This window comes from Miniopterus natalensis, chromosome 1 (genome assembly GCF_054644295.1).
Source record: "Miniopterus natalensis isolate mMinNat1 chromosome 1, mMinNat1.hap1, whole genome shotgun sequence".
Lineage (NCBI taxonomy): Eukaryota > Metazoa > Chordata > Mammalia > Chiroptera > Miniopteridae > Miniopterus > Miniopterus natalensis.
The window spans coordinates 97,722,679-97,748,325 of NC_142081.1; the positions used below are offsets into that span (position 1 = coordinate 97,722,679).

The following is a 25,647-nucleotide window of genomic DNA, read 5'->3' on the forward strand; positions in this document are numbered from 1 at the left end:
CCAATGTCCCCCTTTTTTCCCCATTGATCCCCTCCACCCTGCACCCCCCACCCCAGCCTTCACCACACTATTGTCTGTGTCCATGGGTTATACATATATACATATAAGTTCTTAGGTTAATCTCTCCCCATTCCCTCCTTTCCTCCGAGATTCCTCAGTCTGTTCTGTGCTTCTATGTCTCTGGATCTATTTTGTTCATTGGTTTGTTGTGTTCATTAGATTCCACATATGAGTGAGATCATGTGTTACTTGACTTTCTCTGACTATCTTCTTTTGTTTAACATAATACCCTCCAGGTCCCTTCATGCTGTCTCAAAGGGCAAGATATCCTTCTTTTTTACAGCTGCATTGTATTCCATGGTGAAGATTTACTACAGCTTTTTTATCCACTCATCTACTGATGGGTTTCCAGATCTTAGCTATTGTAAATTGCACTGTCATGAACCCAGGGGTGCATAAATTCTTTCTGACTGGTATTTCAGGTTTCTTAGGATCTATTCCTAGAAGTGGGATAACTGGGTCAAAGGCAGGTCCATATATAATTTTTTGAGGAAACTTCATACTGTTTTCCATAGTGGCTGCACCAGTTTGCATTCCCACCAGCAGTTTATCTGAAAAGAGGTTTGATATAACTTCAATCTTCTTGAACTTGTAGAGACTTGTTTTGTGTCCTAACATGTGGTCTACCTTTGAGAATATCCCATGGGCACTTGAGAAGAATGTATATTCTGCAGCTTTGGGGCGAAATATTCTGTAAATGTCAATCACTCCATCTGATCTAGTGTGTTATATAGAGTCACAGTTTCCTTGTTGATTTTTTGTCTGGAAGATCTATCCAGTGAAGTCAGTGGGGTCTTAAAGTTTGCTATGACTGTATTGCTGTTGATCTCTTCCTTAAAGTCCTCCAGAAGTTTTTTTCAGCCTGAGATGTTTGTTCTGTGGTGGGCCTCTTATAGACAGCATACATTTGGGTCATGTTTTTTTTCTTTCTTTTTTAAAAAAAATCCTCACCTGAGGACATCTTTTCCATTGATTTTTTTAGAGAGAGTGGAGGAGAGGGGAGAGGGAGGGTGGGGGGAGAGACATCAATGTGATGGAGACACATCCATTGGTTGTCTCCCACTCACACCCCAGCCAGGGCTGGGAATTGAGTCTGAAACTGAAGTACCTGCCCTTGACAGGGAATCAAACCTGGGACACTTTGGTCCTTGGGTCAATGCTCTAACCACTGAGAAACCGGCTAGGACGGGTCATGTTTTCTTATCTATTCATCTATGTCTTTTGATTGGAGCATTTAATCCATTTACACTTAAGGTTATTATTGATAGGTACTTATCTATTGCTATTTTAATTCTTCATGTCTATGTTTCTCTATTTCTCTTATTTTATTACTATTATTTTTAAATTTTTGTTCAAAATACTACAGATGTCCCTTTTTCTCCCCATTGATCCATTCCATTCCACCCCACTCCCCTCCCCAGTCCCTCACCACACCACTGTCCATGTCCTTGGGTTATGCACATATGCATATAAGTTCTTTGGGTAATCTCTCCCCCTCGACCCATCCACTCCCCTCCATCCCTCTGAGATTCATCAGTCTGATCCATGCTTCCATGTCATCGAATCATTTCTGTTCATCAGTTTATTAAGTTCTTTAGATTCCACATATAAGTGAGATCATGTGATGTTTGTCTTTGCCTGGATTATTTCACTTAGCATAATATTCTCCAGGTCCCACCATACTGTCCCAAACAGTATGAGGTCCTTTTTTACAGCTGCATAGTATTCAGTGGCGTAAATGCTCTCTATTTCTCTTCTTATTACAGCAGTCCCTTTAACATTTCTTGCAGTGCTGGTTTGGTGGCGATAAACTCCTTAGCCTTTTTTTTGGTCTTGGAAGCTCTTTATTTTACCATTTAGTTTTAATGATAGCATTGCTAGATACTTTTGGTTTCAGAGCCTTGCTTTTCATTACCTTGAATACTTCATGCCATTTCCTTCTGACCTGTAGAGTTTCTGGAGAAATCAGCTGAAAGCCTTATGGGAGCTCCTTTGTAGTAACAAATTGCTTTTCTCTTGCTGCTTTTAAGATCCTTACTGCCTGGCCAGGCGTGGCTCAGCAGTTGAGTGTCGACCTAGGATCCAGGCGATCGGAGTTCGATTGCCGGTCAGGGCACATGCCCAGGTTGCAGGCTCGATCCCCAGTCTGGGGCATGCAGGAGGCAGCCGATCAATGACTCTCTCATCATTGATGTTTCTCTCTCTCTCCCTCTCCTTTCCTCTCTCTGAAGTCAATAAAGATATATATATATATATAAAGAGTGTAAGTTGATGCCTACATTAGCATTAAAAAAAAGAGATTCTTACTTTGTCTTGAATTTTTGGCATTTTCATTATAATGTGTCTGGGCGTTGGCCTCTTTGGGTTGCTCTCGCTTGGGACTCTCTGTGCCTCCTGAACTTGTGTGACTTTTTCCTGCACCAGATTAGGGAAGTTTTCTGCAATTATTTCTTCAAACAAGTTCTCTATCTCTTGCTTACTTTCTTTCCCTTCTGGCACTCCTATAATGCAAATATTGTTATGTGTCATGTTATTCCACAGCTCCCTTAAACTGTCCCCGTTTTTTAATTATTTTTTCTTTTTGGTTCTCTGAGTGACTTTTTTTTCTACCCTGTCTTCTAATTTGCTGATTTGATCCTCAGCTTCCTCTAATCTGCTGTTTATTCCTTCCAATGTATTTTTTTTTTTTTTTAATCTTCATCCAAGGATTTTTTCCCATTGCTTTTCAGAGAGAGTGGAAGGGAAAGAGAGAGGAGGAGAGAGAAACATTGATGTGAATGAGACACATTGATTGGTTGCCTCCCACACATAGCCCAGGGTCCGAAGCCTGCAACCAAGGTAAGTGCCCTTGGCTGGAATTGAACCTGGGACCCTTCAGTCTGCAGGCCAACACTCTAACCACTGAACCAAACCTGTTAGGGCCAATGTAGTTTTTTATTTCTACTATGTCATTTATAATTTCCTTCATAGTTTCCATATCTTTTCTCATGCATTGAGAATCCTTATGATCAATATTCTGAATGCTATATCTGACAGATTGCTTATCTCCATTTCATTTCTCTCTTCTTCTGGAGAATTCTCTTCTTTCATTTGGGGCTTGTTTTTTTTTGTCTCCCCATTTTGGCAGCCTATTTGGGTTTGTTTCTATGTATTACGTAGACCTGCTACAACTCCCAGTCATTTTGGAGGGATCCTGGGGCAGGACAACGTCAGATGCTGTTTGTGCCTGGCCCTGAGTACCTTGTTTGGAGGTACCAACAGTCCACAGCTTGCGGCTCCCTCTGCTGGGGTTGGGTGTCTTTGGAAAGGGCCAACGTGATCTGCTTTTCCAAACCCCTGGTCCAGAAGCAGATCAAAGACTCAAAGCATCCAAAGACCAATCTTTGCCTGCAGGCTGCTGTTATTTTAATAAGCCCCAGGTTGTAGGCCACAGCAAGGCATAAACTCCACAGGGTGGAGAAAGAGGTTTTCAAGAGAGTGGGGCAATTGCTTTCCCTTCATGAAGGTAAAGGTCTGCCTGAGAAATATGTCCTCTGCAGTATGGGGGCATGAGTCAGCACAGAAATCCAGGTTGCCACCCTCCAAACTCTGTTTCCAGAGCCAGCACCCATGGGTTCTCCTCACATACCTGTCCCATTCTGCCCTCTCTCCACCAGAACCCAAGGTGAGTGGTTGCACGTGAAATTTTGTGTATTGGCCCTTAAGAGGATGCCTGCATACCCAGCCATCTCTCCCTGGTAGACAGAAATCCTGGTGCTTTTCACAGCCAGTTGTTCTGTGAGCACTTGTCTCAGTTCTGGTGCTCTGGGCTGCGGAGCCCAGTTTGGAGTTTAGGCCCCAGAGTTCTCAGTGGGAGCTCCCCATAGCTGAGATATCCTTGTGGAACTTCAGCTGCTGTGTGTGGGAACCCAGCCAGCCCTCTCATGCCTCCATACTTCCTACCAGTCTCTATGCAGTCTCCAGTTTATGTCCTTAGATATAAGGGTGCTCTCCAGTTAGTCTTCAGTTGATTATTCAGGATGGATTTTCTATATTTTAGTTATAATTCCAGTTTAGTCCTAGGAGAGTGCCAATATAGCTTCCTCTTAATCCACAGCCTTCTTGGAATCTCCTGTATTGATTTTCTAGGAAGACTGGCAGGGAGGGAGGGGGATGGGGAGGGGGGGCGAGGGGGAGAGAGAGAGCAAGAGAAGGAGGGAGACATCAATGTAATAGAGACACATTGATTGGTTGCCTCCTGCACACACCCCAACCAGGGCTGGGGACCAAACCTGCAACCCAGGTACATGCCCTTGACCAGGAATCAAACCCCCAAACCTTTTGTGCAGGGGGTCGATGCTCTAACCACTGAGCAACATTGGCCATTTCTAATTCTTTGTGTAAAATCTTCACTTATCTTTCTTCTTTCCTGTTGGATGACGTTGGTTTTGGTAGTGTTGCTCCAAAGAGGATTTATAGTTGCTTTACAAAGAGCCGCAGGACCAATTTTTAAAAAGTGTACACTTTATTGTATGTAAATTATTTCTAAATAAAGTTGACTTACAAAACTACAGGTAATACTTAATCAAGACAACACTTTGAACATCCTAACTTAATTATTTTCATGCCTTTAGTCTACATATTTTTATTCATAAAGATCTGGGTTTTGTTGCTTTTCTAAATGAATGAATTCAAAGTTTAAATTTATAGACACTCAAATAACATGTTATTTGCCTTTCCTCCCATATTAATTAGCAATAATAGTGCCTTATATAAACCTCATTGGCTATGATACTGCCACTGCACAAAGCTTCCCCCTTATTAAATAGCAAACCTTAGCCTAATCAAGTTCACTAACACAAAACCCTCACAAGTATACATTTTGTCTTGTCACTGAATCTTTAATCTTTTAATAGAATGTCTCAGTTTCTGCATCTGTTCATTGGACATTATATATTTCTGTTATTGTATGTTAAAATGCAGACTCCAGAACCAATTTTGGATGTTTCTGGGAAAGTATGACCACAAACCTGGGGTTTTAGACTATTGGAAGACTATTCTTTCCCAAATCAACTCCACTTTCACTGTATTGCCCTCAGAACCAAGTAGAGAAAAATTTTCTTGTCTTCTTAGTGCCGATCCATGACTTTTTGTAGTCCTCCCTTTGAGGTAGGTTGCATATGTTTTAAATGTTTCAACTTTATGCAGTGGTGTCAGTTTCAGTTTCTGAGGGGCCTAATGGTTTGGTGTTAAAGGTACATCAGGGTTTCCAGGACCACTGATCTCTCTGGAGAAGTGCCATTAGCTTTCAAGCTCACTGCCTTGTTTCCAGTTAGCCTTTCATTTCCCATTTCTCCTGACTACAGCTATATGATTTTTAATAAATGTATTATTTTAAACATTTGTTTGTAGCAAGAGTATTTACAGATGATTTTCATTTGCTATCTTGTTAGACCCAGATCTCCAAATATTATTTTTATAACAAGTTATTTTAAAAATGCAAATGTGGCCTGGCTGGCATGGCTCAAGGTTTGATTCCCTGTCAGGGCACATGCCTGGGTATCAGGCCCGATCCCCAGCAGGGGGCATGTAGGAGGTTGCGGATCAATGACTCTCTCCCTTCCTCTCTCGGAAATCAATTTAAAAAAACATTAAAAAATGCAAATGTGCATTCTTATCATTTGTTTTCCAATGGTTACTGGTTGGCCTGAGGGTTTAATGAATAGTTGTCTACCACTGTCTCGTAGATGGTTAATGAGAGTATCAATGTCTCCAAATATGGACTGGCTGAAGGACAGGTCCCGGATGCTTTTCTCCTTACCACTTCTCTGGTCATCCATCTTTGCCTGGTGTCCGGGTTTCTAATTTTCTCTAGAATCTGTCCTTTGATTCTGAGCACAGCTCCTATTTGGTAAACTGGTTCTCAAAGAACTTATTTGGTATTGGGTTATTCCTTCATTCATTTGTAGAATTTAGGTTTACCTCCTCTCTGTGGAGCAAAAAGCTTTAGTAAGACAGCCACATTTGGTAGATAGCTCATTCAACACATATTTATTGCTCACCTACTGTGTGCTTGTCCAAGGTCAATTGCTGAATATAGAATACACCATAGTCAATATCCATTCCCCTATGGAGATTATAATGAAATTAATCAAAACAAGACATTCATGAGCACCTAGTATCTCAGATCCACTTTTGAGGAAAACAAAAAGAAGACAGGCTCCCTGCTTTCTTCTGCAGGTAGTTAAGGCACAATATTGAACAAAATTTAAAACCAAGTTACGTGAATCAGGTGCAAGTACCTTAGTAGATAGGAAAGAAGGGAATCTAAAGAAGGCCGGATAGTTAGAAGGATTTCTAAATGTGAGTAGGATGGGGAAAGGGTGCTCTGAGGACAGTCATGAGGAACCTGGACTTAAGTCTGAAGATGGAGACAGACGTTGCAAAACTCTCCACATAATAGAACAGTAGAGGGGGTGGTTGGCCTCCAATGTTAGGCCCTTCAGGACCCTGCAGTTTGCTCTCTTCAGTGAAGCTAGTCTGCTCAGTGGTTGCCCTAGTCCTAGGCATTGGGATGTTCGAATTATGCTTTTACGTGTGGGCACATAGGATCAGCCTTTAGCTACTATGATCTACCTCATTTTCTTATACTCACTTTTTTTTCTTTGCTTGATTAGAGTTCAATTAGAAGTAGCCCTCCTCTTCAACATTTTAGCTAATCCTAACTTCTGTGCAAACACAATCCAATTCTAACTGGGAAGCTAAAATACGCAGTTTTCTCTGAGGGTTCTGCGGAAATTCCCTCTCCCCCCGAAACTGATTCTATGAATGATTGTTATATAAACCCCACCACCGCATTTGAGCGTACCAAAAATCCGACTTAGTAACTCCCCTCAATGAACCCACGTTCCCCGTCTGCCCCCATAGGTAGCTAAGCCGCGAGAAGTTGTGGCAAGGAACATAAAGTGTGACTTCACCAAGGGCACCCGATTTCCTAGTGAGGACTGCAAAGAACGGGGGTGGGGGTGGGGGTGGGTGTGTGTGTGTCTGAAGAAGCCGCTAAGGCAAGGGTCTTCACGGACGGAGGGTCGGAGAGGAAGGGGACTTGGGTCCGCCGTCTGGCCTAGGGTCCCACCGCTCGCGTTACCGTCTGCGGCGCTGTAACAGCCCAGCGCGACCGACCGACTCTGCAAGCTTCCCAGGACCGCGCAGGGGTCACAGGGCTGTCTGTACACGCCACATTAAGCAGCTCTCTCGAGACTCGCGCCCCGGAACACCAACAAGAAACAGGAATCCGGGGCTAAACCCCCAAGAAGCCCTCGCACAGGAAATTTCAAACGATCCCTAAGCCGCACCCTCCCCGGAACCGGAAGTTTTGCCACCAGCGCCACTTGTTCCCCCCCCCCCATTTATAAGGGGCGGGGCAGCAGCGGGAACTGCAACTCCCAGAATGCAGCGCGGGGCTTCCTGTTTCCGGCGAGAGGACCGGAGTGAGTGCTTAGCCCGGCAGCTCTGCGGCCGGGTTCTTTCCGCGGGACGGGTGAGGGCGCTGGGCCCCGGGCCGCGTGGGCTCGATGTGTATTGACAAGTTAGCTGGTTCCGTAGGAGCGGTAGGGTCGCCGCCAAAGAGATAGTTGTCCTCCCTACTACTAGCTATCTGTGACCGTGTGCCAGTGACTTTCTGGGTCTTTGTTGCCGGGTTTGTAATATGTGGACGATAATGTCTCCTCAGGGAACGATTGTGAGGATTAAATGAGATACGGTATGTAAAAAAACCCTGTTCCCTCTCCTGTCATGAATCTGGAGATGGGAGGTACCCTGAGGATGGCTTGGGGCCTGTTGAGCAGCCTGCCAACCTCACAACCTTTTCTAGCCTAGTCCCTACTAGCGGCCACTTTGGAAGCAATAGTGATTGTAACAAGGGCTTTTCTGGCCTCACAAGGTTATTCTACCCTCAGAATTTCTGCTTCATTTTTTGGGCACCTATATGTGCCAGGCACTGGGGCAGTAAAGGAAAAAAATTCTAGTCTCTGCTTTCAAGGTCCTCCAAGAATGGGTTAGGGGAGGGGGGAGATTGGAAAGTAGATATTTGTAACTCTGCCTTGAAGGAATGTGGGGACAACAGGAAAGGGAGAGGGAACAGATGAGGTGGTATTTTGGTTGGTCTTGGTAGGAGTTTGCTGTTTTGCTGAGAGGCCAAAGAGGAGAGGAATTACAAGCCGAGTTAGATGAGCGGAGGTGTAAAGCGGGGGAGCTTTGTTTTGAATGGAGGCTTGGTGGGGGTGGGACAGGTTTTGTTGGCAGGAAGGCCGGCAGAGGGAAGATATAAATGTTTTTGTAAGCCAGGCTGTGGAGTTTAGACTTATTCATAGAGGTGGTTTAGAGTTATTGGAGTTCCACTCAGAGGAGTAACTTGATCAGATCTGTGTTTTTACCTGAGTTGGGTGGCAGCATGGATGTTTGATAGGGAGAGGCAAGAGTCAGGGAACTTGTTATAAATCTCTTGTAATAGTTCAAGCAAGAGGTGTGAAGAAAATCAGAAATGAGGAATGTACATAAGGGAAATGGTTGGATGATCTCATTTGAACCTCACAACATTACTATTAGGTGGGCTGGTGTTTTTATGTCTACTTTAAAGATAGAGAAACTGAGGCCTAGAGGGCTGAAGTTCCATGCTGGCCATCATAGAATGAGTAAAGAGAGGACCCCAGATTCTAGTTCTGGCTTGATGCTGCATCCTGTGCTTTTCCAGCAGTGTCACACTGAATTGTCTCTCAGCCTCTTGGTGGGGTGTGGGTGGAGTAGGATGGTGGTCTGTCCTTTAACCACAAAGGGCTCATTTCCTTTACAGGGAGAAAGAGAGAGCGTGAAAGAGAGAGGATGTCTCTCTCAGATTGGCACCTGGCGGTGAAACTGGCTGACCAGCCACTTGCCCCAAAGTCTATTCTTCGGTTGCCAGAGACAGAGCTGGGAGAATACTCACTGGGGAGCTATAGTATTTCATTTCTGAAGCAGCTCATTGCTGGCAAACTCCAGGAGTCAGTTCCAGACCCTGAGCTGATTGGTGAGTCTCTGTGAACTAGGGATGGGCTGTTCCTCTGGCCTCTTTTGGGGGAGGATACTTCTGGGATTACTAGGGTAAATTAAGAATTTGGGATTAGCTGCCTCCTAATATTAACACTCCAGGGAAGTGAGTTTTGGGTGAAAAGAAACACAAATCAAATAATGAAGCTATTGATTGTCATTTTAGTTGTGTATTATACTGAACTACTTTATCACAAATTCCTTAACTATGATGTTGAATTCTTTCTGTGAAAGAGCAAGAATTTGTGGTGGAATAGGGAAGGAGGAGCTGGTCAGGGAAAGCCCTCCAGTATGTGGCATTTTGAGGTTGGTCCTAAGGGATGATGAAAAGGATTTTTGTTTGGTTAGTTAGAGAGAAGGCAGTAAAAAAGGAAAGGAAGATGGCAAGGATATTCTAGGTGGAGGAAGAAGGAATTAAATATAACAACTAAATTATATTATAAAGGTAATTTGTAATAGCTAAGGGATCCAACTGGCAAAATGTGTGTTTTCAGTCATAAAAACACTGGATTCCTCTTTTTTGATTGTTGCATTTGCCCATTCATTTAAGTTGAGCAGTCTCCACAATGTTAAGCTCTAGAGTTTTCTTGTACATAGATCCTGTATTTATTTTATGAGTTTGTGCTTGCTAACAATTGTTATTAAAATGTATTTATTAAGTAAGACTACTTTGTAAGCCTATATCATTCTCCAGTTATTTGTCTAATCAAAATAAGGTTCCTAGGAGACAGAAACCATCTAAATGGTTTTAAGGAGCAAAGTATAAATGGACAGTTCTTTTTTTTTAGATCTGATCTACTGTGGCCGAAAGCTAAAAGATGACCAGACCCTTGACTTCTATGGTATTCAACCTGGGTCCACAGTCCATGTTCTGCGAAAGTCTTGGCCAGAGCCTGATCAGAAACCAGGTGAGTAATAGTTGGCCCTTAGTCAGACAGGCAGATCTTCAGTAGTATCAAGGGAAGAAGGGTCTGTGAGTTTTTGAGGCACAGGCCTGGGTGGATGGAACAAAGGAGTGATTTACTGAAGTGATAATAGAGGCTGTCTTTATTATCTATTGGGCTAGACCACAGTGATAAAGTGCAGGTTGGGTTTTTTTTGTGTTTGTTTTTTTTTTGTTTTAAAAATATATCTTTATTGATTTCAGAGGGAGGAAGGGAGAGAGAGAGAGATAGAAACATCAATGATGAGAGAGGGTCATTGATTGGCTGGCTCCTGCACACCCCCAATTAGGGATCAAGCCTGCAACCTGGGCATGTGCCCTGACCAGGAACTGAACCATGATCTCCTGGATCCTAGGTTGATGCTTAACCACTGAGCCATACCCAGCTGGGCCAAAGTGCAGTTTTGATCTTGTGGCCAACACCACTAACAAATGGGGATTTCTCTACTTTTTAAGTTCATTATCCACTGTTTTAATGGGGTGGGAAGTATGTGTCTATTTAAACTCCTTTAGGTTAACACTTTATTTCTCAGTGAACTTTGTATCTTTTTGTTATTGTTCATATGAGAAAATAGCTGGGGCCCTGGTTGGGTAGTTCAGTTGGTTAGAGTGTTGTCCCAGTATGTCAAGGTTACGGTTTCAATCCCTGGTCAGGGCACATACAAGAATCAACCAAGGAATACATAAATACGTGGAACAACAAATCGATGTTTCTCTTCCCCTCAAATCAATAAATAAAAAAGAAAAGCCCGGCTGGGCGTGGCTCAGCGGTTGAACGTCGACCTAGGATCCAGGTGATCAGGGTTCGATTCCTGGTCAGGGCACATGCCCGGGTTGCAGGCTCGATCATTGATGTTTCTGTCTCTCTCTCCCTCTCCTTTCCTCTCTGAAATCAATAAAGATATATTAAAAAAAAAAAAAAAAGCTGGGGACTCCTTGCATTCCTCTAATGCAGCTACTTTCAACCAGTGTGCCACAAGAATTTTTAAAATATGCAGTACCTGACTATTTAGTTAGGGGCACTGACCTATTTTCCCTTAGATTGTGAAATAAGAAAAATGACAACAGCCAACACAACAGCCATCTGGTGTGAATGAATCACAATTACACAGGGGTGGGCAAAAGTAGGTTTACAGTTGTTCATGTGGAAAAATATATAATGCAAGAATAAATAATAAGACAAAAAGTAAACTGTTTTGTGTACTCACAACTGCAAACCTACTTTTGCCCATCCCTTTGCCTTTTTTTGTGTGTGTATCAGATCAGCAAAAAATATAGTATATTTTTTGGTGTGCTGCAGAATTTTAGGAATTAGTTTATGTGTGCCATGAGATGAAAAGGGTTGAAAATCGCTGCTCCAATGCCGTAGTTTGTTCTCCTGTAGCCAATCTTCCAGCAAACTGCCTCAGGCAGTGACTTGTTCAGTCAGCTCACTTCTTCCTGCTATAGTGGTAATTTATTTTTCTGAAACTTGAAAATATTCGAGCAGTATTTAAGTAGCTCCTGGAGAAAACATACAAAACCTCTAATGCCTTTTGGATTTATTAATAAAAGGTGCTACTTGGAACTTATAATTTAAATTTTACATCTGTGTTTTAAAAGCTAATCTATATAAACTGTTAAACTGACAGTTTGACATTTTTATAATGTTCATGATTGCTATGACTGGTTATCAGCTTGAAATTTACCCTCTTTTCAATTCCACACATAAAGGAGAAAGATATTTTGTACACTGATGGGAGGTGAGAAAGAGAAAGGCAGTCTTCGATATCCAGAGGTTGGCCTGGCCCTCAGCTAGGCCTTGGAACATTAACCATTTCATAGATCACCAACATTTACAAGGCCACTCAGAGGCTAGTGGATCAAGACAAAAACAAGAGCCCTCTCATTTACCTGAACATTGTCCCACCACAAAATCACAAAATATCCCTCTGTTGTGGCTATTATGAGTGACTGCTGCTTCTTTCCAAGTATACTTTTTGCCTTGCTCTAGTTTTCCTTCTAGGTAAGAATTATTAAGATACCCAATCATAAAATCACCCCCACTTCTTGACAGCATCCAGTCCAAAGCAAAATCCTACTTCCTAAATATTCCCCCCAAATCACCCAGCCAAAGCCCAAATCCTCTAATAAGTCCTTTCTAACATCCTCTTATTGAGATGAAATAAGAGGAATCCAGGAATCCAGGTGTGCATTCTCTTCTGTAAGGAGTAGTAAGTTCAACTTGTGTAACTGCAAGTGAGCCCCTGTGGTCTTTGGCTTGAGGATACTGACAGAAGGAAAGTAGCATTTGTTGCTTCTTCCAGCCAGATTGTGTCTCCTTGATATCTCATTTCATAATTACAGTGGCCCTGCAGGATAGATAACAAAATTAGCATTTTATAGATGAGGAAAAAGAGGATTAGAAAGGTATTTATTCAAGGTCACCTACTTAGAAAATGAATGCAAGAGCTGGGATGTGAATGCAGATTTTTCTGGCTTCAAGAGGCCATGCGTTTTTTACTGGGCTGGCTGCCTTCTACTTTCAAAAAGTGAGATTAGCTCGGAGATGTCATAGAGACAACCATGACTCTTAACTGATTATTGGTTTAAAATAGTAAGAGTTCTTTTTCTCCCCCCTTCCGCCTGGAGATTTATTTTGGAAACAAATGGACTTTTTATTAGAAGGTAAAAATAAACTTTTAGACCTGGAAAGAAACTGTTTTGTGACAGCATTTTAGAGTTTTAAAAATATTTTATCTTGAGTGCTCTTCGAAAAGGAAGCACATTTCTTTGTCTCCCACTAGATTAGCACCTGTAGGAGGAGAATCTGTCAGACCTTCCCTTCCCACCTGGATCCCTTTGGTGGTTCTCCATGGAGGCTTACAAATACTTTCAGGATCTCTGTGAGCCTCCTATTTGAGCAGGAATGTGTACCCCAAGTTCCACCCACAAAAGAGACTTGCTGTTCCTTCAGAGCATCTCATTTTATTCCTTTATGCCTTTACACATGTTCTTGCTTAAACCTGGACTACCTTCTCTTCCTAGTAAACATCAGCTCTCCCTTAAATACCTTCTCAAATGGCCTGTCCTGGAAGACAGCTCTGTGTCCTAGCTGTCCCTCTTAGTAATGGCTATCTGCCTCCTGTTCCTAGTGCTGGCGTCCGCATCTCTGCTGAGGTCCTCAGTGTGGTATTTTGTAGTAGTGTGGTTTTTGTTTGATGTAGTCTTGTTTCTCCTGTTGTCCTAAGAGTTCCTTGATGTCAAGAACTCTTTATTTTTTACGTTCTTGTGCCAGTGCCTAAAACCAAGCATGCTTAGTATATGTTTGTTGAATGAATAAATTAGGTAATTTACTTAAGATGAATATTTTTTGGGAGAGATAGTCCTCACAATTAGAACTATAGGTAAGGATGTGGTGGTTCCACATGGAACCACAGGGATGCCATTCACTTTTTTTTGGGAATGGTGCCCCTGGAGTTGGGCAGTACACAGTCTACATAATCATTAGTAGTTATCCTAGGTGAAGGTAACCACACTTTTAAAAGTGTGACCCAAGGCCCAGCCAGTGTGGCTCAGTGGTTGAGTGTTGACCAATGAACCAGGAGGTCACAGTTTGATTCCCAGTCAGGGCACATGCCTGGATTGTGGGCTCTATCCCCAGTAGGGGGCGCACAGAAGGCAGCCGATCAATGATTCTCTCTCATCATTGATGTTTCTATCTCTCTCTCTCCCTCTCCCTTCCTCTCTCTGAAATCAATAAAAACATATTTTAAAAATATTTAAAAGTGTGACCCAGGGTGAACTTCTTACTCCCCCTTCTTTTACCTACATTTCTTCACCTCTGAAATGGGCTGATGCCGTAGGTAGTAAAGCAACCAAGTAAAACTAAGACAACTGCTAAACTTTCCTATAGGTAGGAATCATAGTGTCCAAAAATCAAAAAGGAACTTTGAGTCTCAGTGAAACACTGAGTATGTGATCAGAGTTTGTTAAGAACCCTAGAAGTACAGTGTGTTTTGTTAAAATTCAAAATAATATTAAGGAAGCCTGAAAGAAAATATCAAAGAGAAAACAATTACCCCAGATTCTACTAAGTGCTGTTCTTCCCCTTAACCCCTCTAGCCGTGGACCACTCGCACACTGACACATTTTATGTGGTTTTACTAGAGAATGCACATTCAACTTTATGTTCTATGTTCTATTTCTCTTCACATGTTGTTCAGATGGCTTACAGCACTTACTTTAAAGCATTGTATAAAAATCTACTGAGTTACTTAGACCTTTTGAAGTGTAAGAAGTCTAGAATTCCTGCAGTGGGATGTTGATCAGAGCAGTCTCTTTCATGTGATAAGATTTCCCTCTGTGGGAACTTGACTTTGATTATCTACTGAAGATGCTTAAAAGTGCAGTTTTCACATCTGTGTCATAAAAGGGTTTTCCTGAAGGGGCATTTACATTCTTAGTGGGATGATGAGGGAGGGAACCTGCAGACCAAGCTGCACCTGGACACATGCTGAAATGATATTCTGTGTCTGCCACACGAGCAGGGCCTTGGCTGTAGGGTAACTGTGTGTTTTATCCACAGAACCTGTGGACAAAGTGGCTGCCCTGCGGGAGTTCCGGGTGCTACACACCGCCTTGCACAGCAGCTCCTCCTACAGGGAGGCGGTGAGTTTGTGCTGCAGCCCCGTGCCTGAGACTCTTCCCAGGCCTGTAAGAGAGAGTGTGAACACTGGAGAGTGGTATAGAGTGGGAGCTGGGAGCCCGTTGCCATGGCTATGAAGAGTTCCTTGAGGAGTTTTTGCCATGTCTGTGGGTCTCAGTAGAGCCCTCTCTGTCTTCCCCCAAAGAGCCTATATCAGCTAGGTATTATTGATTTCCATCTAATGATAATGATACAACCTTTCCTGATATTGGCCTCACAGAATGAATATGATTACAGCCGAAGGATCTGCAGATGGTTTCTGCTGGGCCTCATTCTTGGAATTTGGCTGAACTGCCTGCCCACTGCTCCTTACCTGGATTTCCTCACTGGGAAATTACACTGATGTCTTTCTATAGGAGAGTTGATAAGCAAAATTAATACAGCTGCAAACTTCCCAATATATATGAATATGAAATGATAATTCTACAGAGGTTAAAAAGAACTTGGGACCTAAAGAAACCTTCATTATTGGCTTGTAACGAGAGCTTTTATTTTGGAAGCTTTAGAAGTATAGATGGGGGAAGGTCTAGAGATGGAAGGTTTACTGTGATAAACCTTTTAAAATTGTTTCCCCTCCAGTAAGCCATGATCTCAGAGAAGGAAGAAGTTCATCTGTGTTTTGGGGCTGTTGTTTTATTGTGGTAGTGTATGTGTAGCACTTAGAGGGAGGAAGTACTTCAGCAGTGTGGGAATTTGCTGAGTGGATTGAGCTAGTTGGAGTACTCAGCCCTCCCCATTTCTCCTGCAGGTCTTTAAGATGCTCAGCAATAAGGAATCTTTGGATCAGATCATTGTGGCTACCCCAGGCCTCAGCAGTGATCCCATTGCTCTTGGTAAGTACAGAACTGAACTTGAGGAAATAGGAGTTGTTGGAGAAGCAGAGACCAGAAGAAGGCAATCACCCTAAAGAGACTGACCATCCTTTGAAGAATCATTGGTCTTGTGGGAGGAGGGGAAAACCAAGATGTGTTCCATATACCTAGCCCTCCAAGAGCTGTTAGCCCTTCAGAGAAATCATGGCCTAGCTAACATCATAAACGAGACTATAAGGATGTCAGGTGAGGACAGCAGTTAGCCCAAACCACAGTAATCGGGGAAGACTTCCTACATACCTTGATGGATAAGGGGAAAAGAGATTTGGGGAAAAGAGGCTGCCGTGTTGGCACACAGTATATGACTTAAGTGCAGGGAGGGTGGCAAGCAGGGAACAAGATGGGGAGCACTCATGTGCTGCTTGGTGCTTTGTTTCTTCTCCTTCTTACATGGGGTGCTTTGTGGTCATGTGTCCCTGTTGAGCCAGTTGCTCTGAAGCCCAACACCTCTACTTCTCCTGGATCTGGTTAGGTTTCAGTCTCTGAGGTGAGTCCTGTTGTCCTTAGGGGTTCTCCAGGACAAGGACCTTTTCTCTGTCTTTGCTGATCCCAACATGCTTGATACGTAAGTATACACATCTTACTAAAGAGTTGCATGTTTCTCCTCGTATGGTTGGGCCAGAGACTAATTGTTGCTCTGGATTCTGCTCTTGGAGCCCAGTCCCTGTATACCCTTAAGTTCACCTTCTAAATATGTCAGGAGGTGAGAACTAGCAGGAGTGCTGTGTGGGAATAACAAGACCAAGGGCAGGAACACTATTGCTTTGGAGGTGAAGCAGGGCCTGAGGCCTTGGGGCCAGGCTCAGTTTAGCTCTTTTTCAATAGCTGTGAAGGATTCTTTGTAGCATGTGAAGCTGGGAAAGGAAGCAGATGCATAGATCTTTTTTGTTTTAGAGCCGGAAGGGACAGCAGAGGTTATGTCTCTTAGTTTGCAAGTCAAGAAAACAGCTCCTTGCCCCCGCCCACGCCCCCAAGGGAAGAGTAGGGACCTGTCAAAGATAGCTCAGGGAAGTAGTGATAGAGTTGAGACCAGAGACTGACTCCTGAGCCTCCCAGGCTGTCCTGTTATGCCCAAGGGAAGGTGAGACATCTACAATGGATCCCAGGACTGAAGGCCTTGCCACTGTTGCTAGGGGCCGAGCAGAAGAGGACAGAGTGAACTGGGAGGAGGTGCTGAAGACGGAGGAATTTAAGGGCAGGCACAGGTGGCTTGATAGTTCTGAGGGCCACCCAGACTTTTGTCATGGCGAGGGTGCCCTTTTTATTCACATTTGGGCTTCTTCATGCCCCTCTTCCAGGTTGATACCTGCTCACCCAGCCCTAGTCAATGCCATTGTCCTGGTTCTGCACTCAGTGGCAGGCAGCACGCCACTACCGGGGGCGGACTCCGCTTCCCGGAGCACGCCCTCCAGCTCTTACCGGGACATGCCAGGTAAGTCTCAGGAAAGTGTCATGCAGGCCCCCTCGGGAACCGGCAGTGGCCCAGGAAAATGCTTTACTCAGCAGCTATGTATAGCACTGGCAGAGGGTGTTCCTCGGGAATTCTCAGTTTGAGTCAGGGAGTGCATCTGTCCTGTAATTTTCCAAGGAGAAAGATGAAAATATGAATTTGGAGAGTATCTGAGCTGAGATTCTGGAGCTGCGCTTGTGCCTTTCTGTTCTTCCTCCTGAGATCTGTTCTCCCTCCTCCAGGTGGCTTCCTGTTTGAAGGGCTCTCTGATGATGAGGATGACTTTCACCCAGTAAGTGTCCTGGCTGCCTGTTCTTTGGGGAATGTGGTGCCAGGGATGCCCTCCTCCCTGGGACCTGGAGCCCAAGCTGTGAGGTGGTCATAGGCCTTTAGTGGCCAAGTCTATGTCATACTATTGCTTTCTGAACCTGGCAGCGGGGGGTTGAGGGGTTGTCTGGGATTGTCACAGGGCCACTTTGCTAATTCTGGGTGCCTCCCTTCTCCAGAGGGCCAGGTCCACACCCTCTAGCAGCACACCCAGCTCCCGCCCAGCCTCCCTGGGGTACAGTGGAGCTGCTGGACCCCGGCCCATCACCCAGAGTGAGCTGGCCACTGCCCTGGCCCTGGCCAGTACTCCAGAAAGCAGCTCTCACACGCCAACTCCTGGCACCCAGGTATGGAGAGAGGGCGGGAAGATGGAGGCCGGGCCCCCAGGAGAGATGCTCCCCAACAGTAGAATGGATTTGCCCTTGCTGACCCTGGTGCTAGATCTGATTTGAGCTGAACTCTGCCTGGACCCTCGCAGATTTCTCACTGTGAGACCTTCTTCTCACTTGCCTTTAGGGCTCAAACGACCAGGGTGTAGCACAGTCCTGATTGATTCCTCCTCTTAGTAGTTCAGCAGAACCTCCCCTCACATAAAGTGTGCTTCCCCATTCCTGACATCCCTGACGAGGCCCAGCCTGAAATGGCTTAAGACTCCTAGTGGTAGTTACTGCAGCTTCCAGTACTAGGGTCCAAGGCTAGGCCCGGGGCTTGATTCCATTTCTCTAGAGCGGAAAAGAATGGAGCCCTTCCTGTCCACCTAATGAGCTTTTAGGTACCTCTGTGTGGTTATTTCATGCAGGCCCCTGTTGGGAGGCAGTAGTTGAGCACCCCGGGAGCACCGTGAGGTGATGTGACAGCAGTGGGTATGTGCTGGGAGACTGAGGTGGCTCTGAGGGTGGCCTTGACTACTGGTTTGTCTCTAGGGCCATTCCTCAGGGACCTCGCCAATGTCCAGTGTCCAGTCAGGGACGCCCATCACCAATGATCTCTTCAGCCAAGCCCTACAGCATGCCCTGCAGGCCTCTGGGCAGCCCAGCCTTCAGGTCAGTCTTCCCCGCTCCTGGTATCCATGCGGCTTTTCTGGTTACTTTGGATACTGAGCTTTTTTCTGCTCTCTGGAGGGCCTCCCCACTTGGCATGCTTCACTCCAGGAACAGCCCGGGCATGGCGGTGTAACAGGAGGATACTCCCAGCAGGGGCAGTCGTCCCTGTGACTTCCATTCCTGCACCCAGTGACCATGGCCTGACTCCACTGACCACCTGGCTTGGATACTTATGGCAGTTTTGGTCAATTCATTCATTCTGTGAGCATTGTCTGAGCACTGAGCATGTAAATACTGAGCCTGGACCTGGGTCCTGGACCTGGTGTAGAGATGAGCCGTCCTCATTCCTGCCACAGAGGGGCATCAGGCAGTTAGTTACTGAACTTGGGGAGTAACAGAGCAAGAAGCCCACCCCAGGCTTGAGGTGATGGCCTAGGTCAGGCAAAACTTTTCTGAGAAAGGGGTGTTTGAGCTGATTGTCAAAGAATAGTGAGAGGTTAGCCAGGCAGGGAAGGGGGTGTTTGGGGTGGAGGATGGTGTCCAGGCATGTGTGGAGGGACCTGTGACAAACTCAGAACTACAAGGCCTGAGGCAGTTTCCTCTTGGAGAACATCCTGAGATGTGGAGCCAGAGTAAAGGAGAGCTGGCGCCTGCCTGAGTGTAAGGACCAGAGTGCCTGGGTAAGGTGATTAGGCTTGATCCAGTAATCACTAAGGAGCCGTGGGAGGTTTTAAGCAGGGAGTGACACCATCTGCTCTGCTTCATGGCATGGTCACCTTAGCAGCTAAGTGGAAGACCCAAGGGATCAGGTTTTATTGCATGTCTTTGAGCACAGCTGTCTGCTTCATTCTGTTCTCTTTGCTGCTCTCAGTAAGTGTGGGGGTGAGCATCATTTCTGGAACTTGTCAGGGTCAATAAGCCAGGAAGTGGTAGAGACCGGGTTCAAGCCCTGTGGTTTTGTCTACCCCATGTGGCCCAGGTGGACAATGAGGGGAATGGGAGCAGGACCTGTGGACAGCTTGTCCTTTCCATTTCTTCATCCTCCACAGCTAGAGGCCTGTTCACCTTGCTCTCCAGCTCAAGAGCTTTCAGTGGTTCCATCAGGCCTGCAACCTGAGTCAGAGTTGTTTTGTGCGGGTTTTTAAAAAGGTCTCCACACCTTCCCCCTCCTGCCTGCATGAATTTGCATTCCTTCCCTACTGCCTTCTCCTGCCCACAGTGTGAACACATCATTTTCCCTAAGTTGTGCACTTACCTCTTTCATGAGGTAGAGATATTAATGAAGCTTTGAAAGTACTGAAAGAAAATGTGAGTTAATTTCTTTAAACCCTTACTTTTGAGAAGACCTTCATAACTGAAAGTCAAAATCCAGGAGCCATTATATAAAGAGTAATACATTTTGAGTTTGTTAAAGTGAAAATTTATGCATAGCAGTCCTAACCAAACAAATAGAAAAACAGGCAGCCCGGCCAGGCGTGGTTCGGCGGTTGAGTGTCGACCTAGGATCCAGGCGATCAGGGTTCGATTCCCGGTCAGGGCACATGCCCGGGTTGCGGGCTCGATCAATGACTCTCTCATCATTGATGTTTCTGTCTCTCTCTCTCTCTGTCTCCTTTCCTCTCTCTGAAATCAATAAAGATATGTTTTAAAAAAAAAAAGAAAAAAGAAAAACAGGCAGAGTTGAATGCTAACATCAAATTGGGGAAAAATCTGTAACACATACCAGACAACAGGAAACCTCCCCGGTACATAGTTGTTCCAGTAAATTAGTACCAAGAACTACATAGAAAAAAGGGGAGAGGTCATGAACGGACTTCATGGAAGTACAGTACAGATGACCCCTAAGCCATGTAATTTCTCGCAGTCTCATTTCTCAGAGTTTATCCTGGAGATGTGTATGCATGAAGAAAGTGACATTTGTACAGAGTCAGTCACTGCAGTGTCGTTTATGTCTGTTTATACATATAGTAGGAGAAAGAAAGTAATCTTTTGAACTTTAGACATTGAGTAGTTTGTGCTTTTGATCCTTATGTTAAAATTTCCCCTTTTTTATTGGATAAATTTTTAATTTGTTCTCTGAATCCTCAGCCTCTCTTGTCTTATTAGAAACCCTATGTGCTATGGAACTTCAAATCAGCAGGTTCACAGTAGGAACCCTCCCTTTTCTCTCCTCTCAAAGGATAGACGTGCTTGAAGTCACTGTAGGATCCCAACTAACAGCTTTTCCCTGGTCCTGTCTTTCTGCAGAGCCAGTGGCAGCCCCAGCTGCAGCAGCTGCGTGACATGGGAATTCAGGACGATGAGCTGAGCCTGCGGGCCCTGCAGGCCACTGGGGGGGACATCCAAGCAGCTCTGGAGCTCATCTTTGCCGGAGGAGCCCCATGAACTCCCTGCTCTTCCTGAACCCCCAACAAACTGCCAAGGTGGCTGCCTGTGGGAGGCACTCCTGGAGGTGCCCCATCTCTCCTCTCCTCAATACACCTGATGGTTGACCTTCGCTTTGTCCAGTGCTTAGCCATTCTTGCTGATCCATGCTGGTGGAGGCAGTGGGGCAAGCATGGTGTGTAGATCTTGATGTTGTGATATCATGGAGTACAGCTGGCCCCTGCTTCTGGGCCCTGGGTGGGCAATTTTAGTCCCATGTCTTGGGATGCTGTGCGATGCCCACATTCTCTTTCGGGAGAAGTTTTCAGTGATAGTCCCCAGACTCTTTGGTACTCTGGGATGCAGCATCCTCAGGATGTGCCTAAGGCTGGAGCAAGGCTGCTGCCCAGTCTCCAGAGTGTCTGCTGTGTTACTGCTATCGCCAGAAAAGGTTTGTGCTTTTGAGATGACGACAGTTTCAGCAGGGGCCAGGTGCACTTTCAGAGGAGCAGGTAGGGGCAGCTTAACCTCCACAGTAATTCCTCTCCTAGAGGCTTCCAAAAGATTCCTTGTCCCTCCCCCAGCCTGGTCTCAGCAGGCATTCTTTGACGCTATTCTCTAGTGATGCCAGAATCCAGGCCTAAGCTGTGTCAGGAGGCAAGGCCCTCTTCTCTGTCCTGAAGGCATAAATACAAGAGCAGTTAAATAACAGTATTAAACAGCACCACCAACAGGCACAGGTCTCAGGTTTCATATTGAAGAGAGGGCACCAACACTGAGGTGCTGTTCCACCTGTCCGAGCTTTCCCCTTGGCACGGCATTCCTTGCTGCACTCCAGACATGTCCAAGTGGAAAGAGTGGGTTTCATGTGCTTTGACTACTTTGTCAGGAGAAAAATTCTTCCCGTCAGATTGTGTTTCAGTAGGAAGTTACTCAGAGGTCTGCCCTTGCCCTGTGCCTTTGGCAGGTGTTCGTTCCATTCATAGCATCACAGTCATGGTCATTGACTTCTGCTTGTCACCTGGGACAAAAGGTTTGCCACTTATAAGGACTGCTTCCTCTGCCCTTCGTTTCCCAGCCTTTACCCCTTTCTGCCCCGAGGGAGCACACAGGGCAAGCCTGTTCCCTCTGCTTCACTAGCACTGCTTCAGTTAAGGAGACTGTGATTCACTTGCTCCTTGACCTCCAGTTTTGGTCCCCTCAGAACAGCATATCTTGTTCTCTCTGGATGACCTCCAGCTTATCAGTGATACTCCTAAAGGGAGATACTCAGGAGGACCCACTATTCCAGAAATAGCCTGAACAGCACAGTGTGCTTTCCTTTCTCCAGAAAATGTGAAGTCTCTCCACATTTCCCTCAATCCTAGAATTAATGTTGAGAGGTGTTTGCATTGGCTGAGAAGACAGACTGAACTCACCAAGGGCCAAGCCCGTTTGTGCCTCAGTGGGCTGTCTAGAGCCCAACAACCTCTTGTGGTTGGGACAAAGACCAGGAAACCCTGTCTTTGAACCCAATATCTCTGGCTTGTTTGTGGTAGAAATGGGCCAGTTCCATCCTCATGGGCTTGCCTTAGCCAAATGGGGCTGACACAGCCCTTCTTGTCCCCCTAGAGGTGGTTTCCTTTCTGCCACATCTCGCCCGCTGCTCCCAGGGACTGCCTTCAAAGACACTGGAGCTCAGTAACTCCCTGCCTTTTATGCTGTGGAACATTTGAGTAACCCTGCCCTATCCTTGGGACCAACCTCCAAATACCAGTTATACTGCTTCCCAGAATTGAGCCATCCCCACAATTTCTCTTTCCCTTCTTTGTCAGCTCTTTCCTCCAGGGTCTTGGCAAGTTGGCATTGCTTCCTGTGGCAGGAAGCATTACGTATGTATTACATATGGTTAGCCTGATAAGTGCCTCTACTGAGCCTGGGTTTTCCATGCGCCAAGGACTCCTTCCTTACTATTGTCCCCTTCACCCTTTCAACAAACATTCAGCCTCTATTTTGTGCCAAGTGAAAAAGGATCATCTGATCCTTGCTCTCCCAGAAGCAGGTCATTGGTAAGAGAGACAAAGTTTATGCTAACATCTGATGAGACCCGGGCCAGGCTGGTCCAGCAGGCATGGGACTCGTAGATAGGGGAGCTAACTTGGGTTAGGGTTAGGGGCTGTGTGTGTGTGAGGGAGAGTTTCTTGGAGAAAGCGACATCTAAGCTGAGACCTGAAGGATGAGGAGGAATTGAGCAGGAAGGTGTACATGCTGAGTGGGCTGGATGTGGGGAGAACACAGCTCCTGTAGCCCTGTGTGTGAGGGTGGGTTGTGAAGTAGAGATCATTTTAAGCCATGCAAGCAGTTTGGACTTACCCTAAGGACAGTGGGGAGTCACAAGACAATTTGAGAGAGTCAGGTTTGCATGTTAGAAAGGATATTGGCTGCTGTGTGTGAACAGATGGGGAGTGGGCCAAGCTTGAGGGAGGGGGACCAGTGGGGAAGTTGTGGTCCACTTAGAACTGGTGGTGGGCTGACCTGGCAGTTGGGGAGGAGAGGAGAGTTGTGGGTGGGAAGAGACTAGGAATTGGTAATATCACATCTTGAGAAAGCTAAGTAGTATTACTATCTCTACTTGTTGGATTGGAAAGGACACTGAGGTTAAGAGGTAAGATCATCTGTCCATAATCTCATGGTTAGGCAGTGGACAAGTTGTCCTTAGAAACTCAGGTCTGCCTTATACCAAAGCTGGCATCCTTCCCACTGCAGCCTGTAGCTTCTGAGTGTGGAGGAGTAGGAGATGGTGCAGGGTCTGATCAGGCTGAGAATCTTGGGCTTAGTCTTGAGGGCAAAGAGCACCCTGTGGATAGCTTTAGGCAGGGCAGTGGGGGACCAGAAGTGTGTATGAGACAATCTGACAGCTGCGTGGAGGCTGGATTTGTGGGAAGTAAGGCTGGGATTGGGAGACCAGCTAGGAGGCTTGCTGCCACCAGATGGAACATGGTAGAGCCTGAACTAGAGCTGTAGCAGGGGGAGCTGGGATGAGAAGAGGAATGTGAGACGTGAAAGACAGACTGGGTGGAAGGAGAGGGAGGAGGCAGGCAGGATGTGAATGTGTAGATGGGTGGTGCAACAAGAACAAGGAACCGGGGTTAGAATTCGGAATGCAAGTCCAGTTTTGGACATGTTGAGCTTGAGGTGCTATGGGACAGCCATGTGGGATGTCATAGACAGTTGGATGTTTCTAGGGAGGAGATAATGATCAGGAAGTTTTAAGTTGAAGATTGGGCCTGTGTCATTCAAGAGAATTCAGCTTTTCAGGCAAAGGGAGAAGGCGCACCCACTTTATAGGAAATGGTGACTGATGGACATGGAACATGTAAGGGAGTGGGATCTGCTGCTTCTGGAAAGGCAAGAGCAGGAGTCATTTGAGCTGATGAAGTGGAAGGATCTGGACAGAGAAGGCTTGTTCAGTGGTGTGAGACCACAGAGAAACCTAGTAACAATGGCTAACCTTGGACTTGCTGACTTGAGCCATGGTGACCTTGGGGATATGCTACGGTGGAACCGGAGTCCAGTTGCAGGGGTTGAGGCCTGCACAGGTGGGGGCAGTGGAAGTAGGGAGGGCTGAGAACTCTAGTTGGTAGTCGAGGAGAGAGGGAGCTGAGAGCGAGCTTTTGTGGTTCAGCAGAGGTAAAGTTGGAATTGATCATGAGAACTTTTCTAAGAAGCTAAGGGGGGAGGGGAGAGGAAGAGACCCTGAAATAGAATATGCAAATATCCAGAGATGGGTGAATTTTCTGAACAGATCCCTTCTCCTGATATAACTCAAATTTGGCTGGGCTGGCACAGCTTGTTGGGCACATGGGCCCTGGTTCTGCTCCTCTTCTCAGCCCCATCTGGCCTGGGCCCCAGACCAAGCTTCCAGAGCCCTACCCTGAGGTGGCCCCATTGCCTGTGCCTTGGCAGTAAATGTTTGGTGAGGATGTGTGTGGTGGGGGTTATTTAGGCCTCCCTCTATCTGCTTACCCCCTCTCGCCCTGGGCTGGGGTTAGGTCACTTTGGCTGTGCCCCTCGTTTCCCTGGACCTGTCCCTGTCTGGCTTCTGTAGGCTCTGCAGTTGCTGGTAACAGGACTCAGCTTCCTCTGCTTGAAATGCCTTCTGCAGAGACCCAGACACTGCCCTCCTCTACCTTGGCAAAAGTGGCTAACAGCATTGCAGTATAATAGTGCTCATTTATTAAGTACCCTCTGTGCCAGCCATTGAGCTAGGTGCTCACATATGCCATCTCAGTTGATCCTGAGAAGTAGATATTATCTCCATTTACAGATAAGTGCTTCCTGTTAACAGGACATGACTGTGCTGGGAAACTGGCCTTTCCAGAGCCTGGGTGGGATTGTATCAGCGCAATCCCATCAGTGTACCCACCTGGCCTTCTGCCTGGCTGGTGGTCCTGGTAGCCACTCAAAGGGGTGAAGGGTCTGCTCACCACTCATCCATCCTGGAAGTGGCAGCTTGAATCTTGGAGGGGAATCAGGCTTCTAAGTCAAACCCACTGAGGTTATGATCTCTTCCACAGACACCCTAGCCTCTTAGGGCCTCAGTTGTGTCCTGTTTGAAAATTTCCTCAATTGGGATGACCATTTTTATATCAGAGATGCCAGACACTCAGAGCTGGACTGGTGAATGTTCTAGATGACTAACAGAGTCAGGATCCTGACAACAAAGCAACCCTAACAAATGTGACAAGGACAATCTACGGTCCTGTGATGGGGACTAGAAAACCAGTTGTTCTCATGGAGGATGGTGTCTCATTTCTTCTCCTGGGTTCAGATTCAAACTCAGTCTTTCTCACCTGGTG

General features: G+C 45.8%; 2 protein-coding genes across 3 annotated transcripts in view; both read left to right on the forward strand.

Annotated features, from left to right (window-relative positions):
* Window positions 1-7,517: 7,517 nt before the first annotated feature.
* On the forward strand, window positions 7,518-20,832 carry UBL7 (ubiquitin like 7). 2 transcript variants are annotated; one of them, XM_016210518.2, is made up of 11 exons: window positions 7,518-7,579; window positions 8,891-9,103; window positions 9,912-10,031; window positions 14,634-14,716; window positions 15,502-15,586; window positions 16,133-16,190; window positions 16,924-17,057; window positions 17,318-17,367; window positions 17,582-17,749; window positions 18,326-18,445; window positions 20,693-20,832. In XM_016210518.2, exons 2-11 carry the CDS (start codon window positions 8,920-8,922, stop codon window positions 20,828-20,830), a joined length of 1,140 nt encoding a protein of 379 aa, XP_016066004.2. In that variant the 5' UTR covers window positions 7,518-7,579; window positions 8,891-8,919; the 3' UTR covers window positions 20,831-20,832. The 2 variants fall into 2 exon arrangements, with proteins under 2 accessions (XP_016066004.2, XP_016066003.2); XM_016210517.2 differs by lacking the exon at window positions 7,518-7,579 and adding an exon at window positions 7,586-7,801.
* Window positions 20,833-20,944: 112 nt separating this feature from the next.
* The window catches only part of SEMA7A (semaphorin 7A (JohnMiltonHagen blood group)), a 36,560-nt gene continuing 31,857 nt past the window's right edge, over window positions 20,945-25,647 (forward strand). The window contains exon 1 of the mRNA XM_016210516.2: window positions 20,945-21,005. Within this exon, the coding sequence (XP_016066002.1) occupies window positions 21,003-21,005 (3 nt within the window). The 5' untranslated portion in view covers window positions 20,945-21,002. The remainder of the gene's footprint in view (window positions 21,006-25,647) is intronic.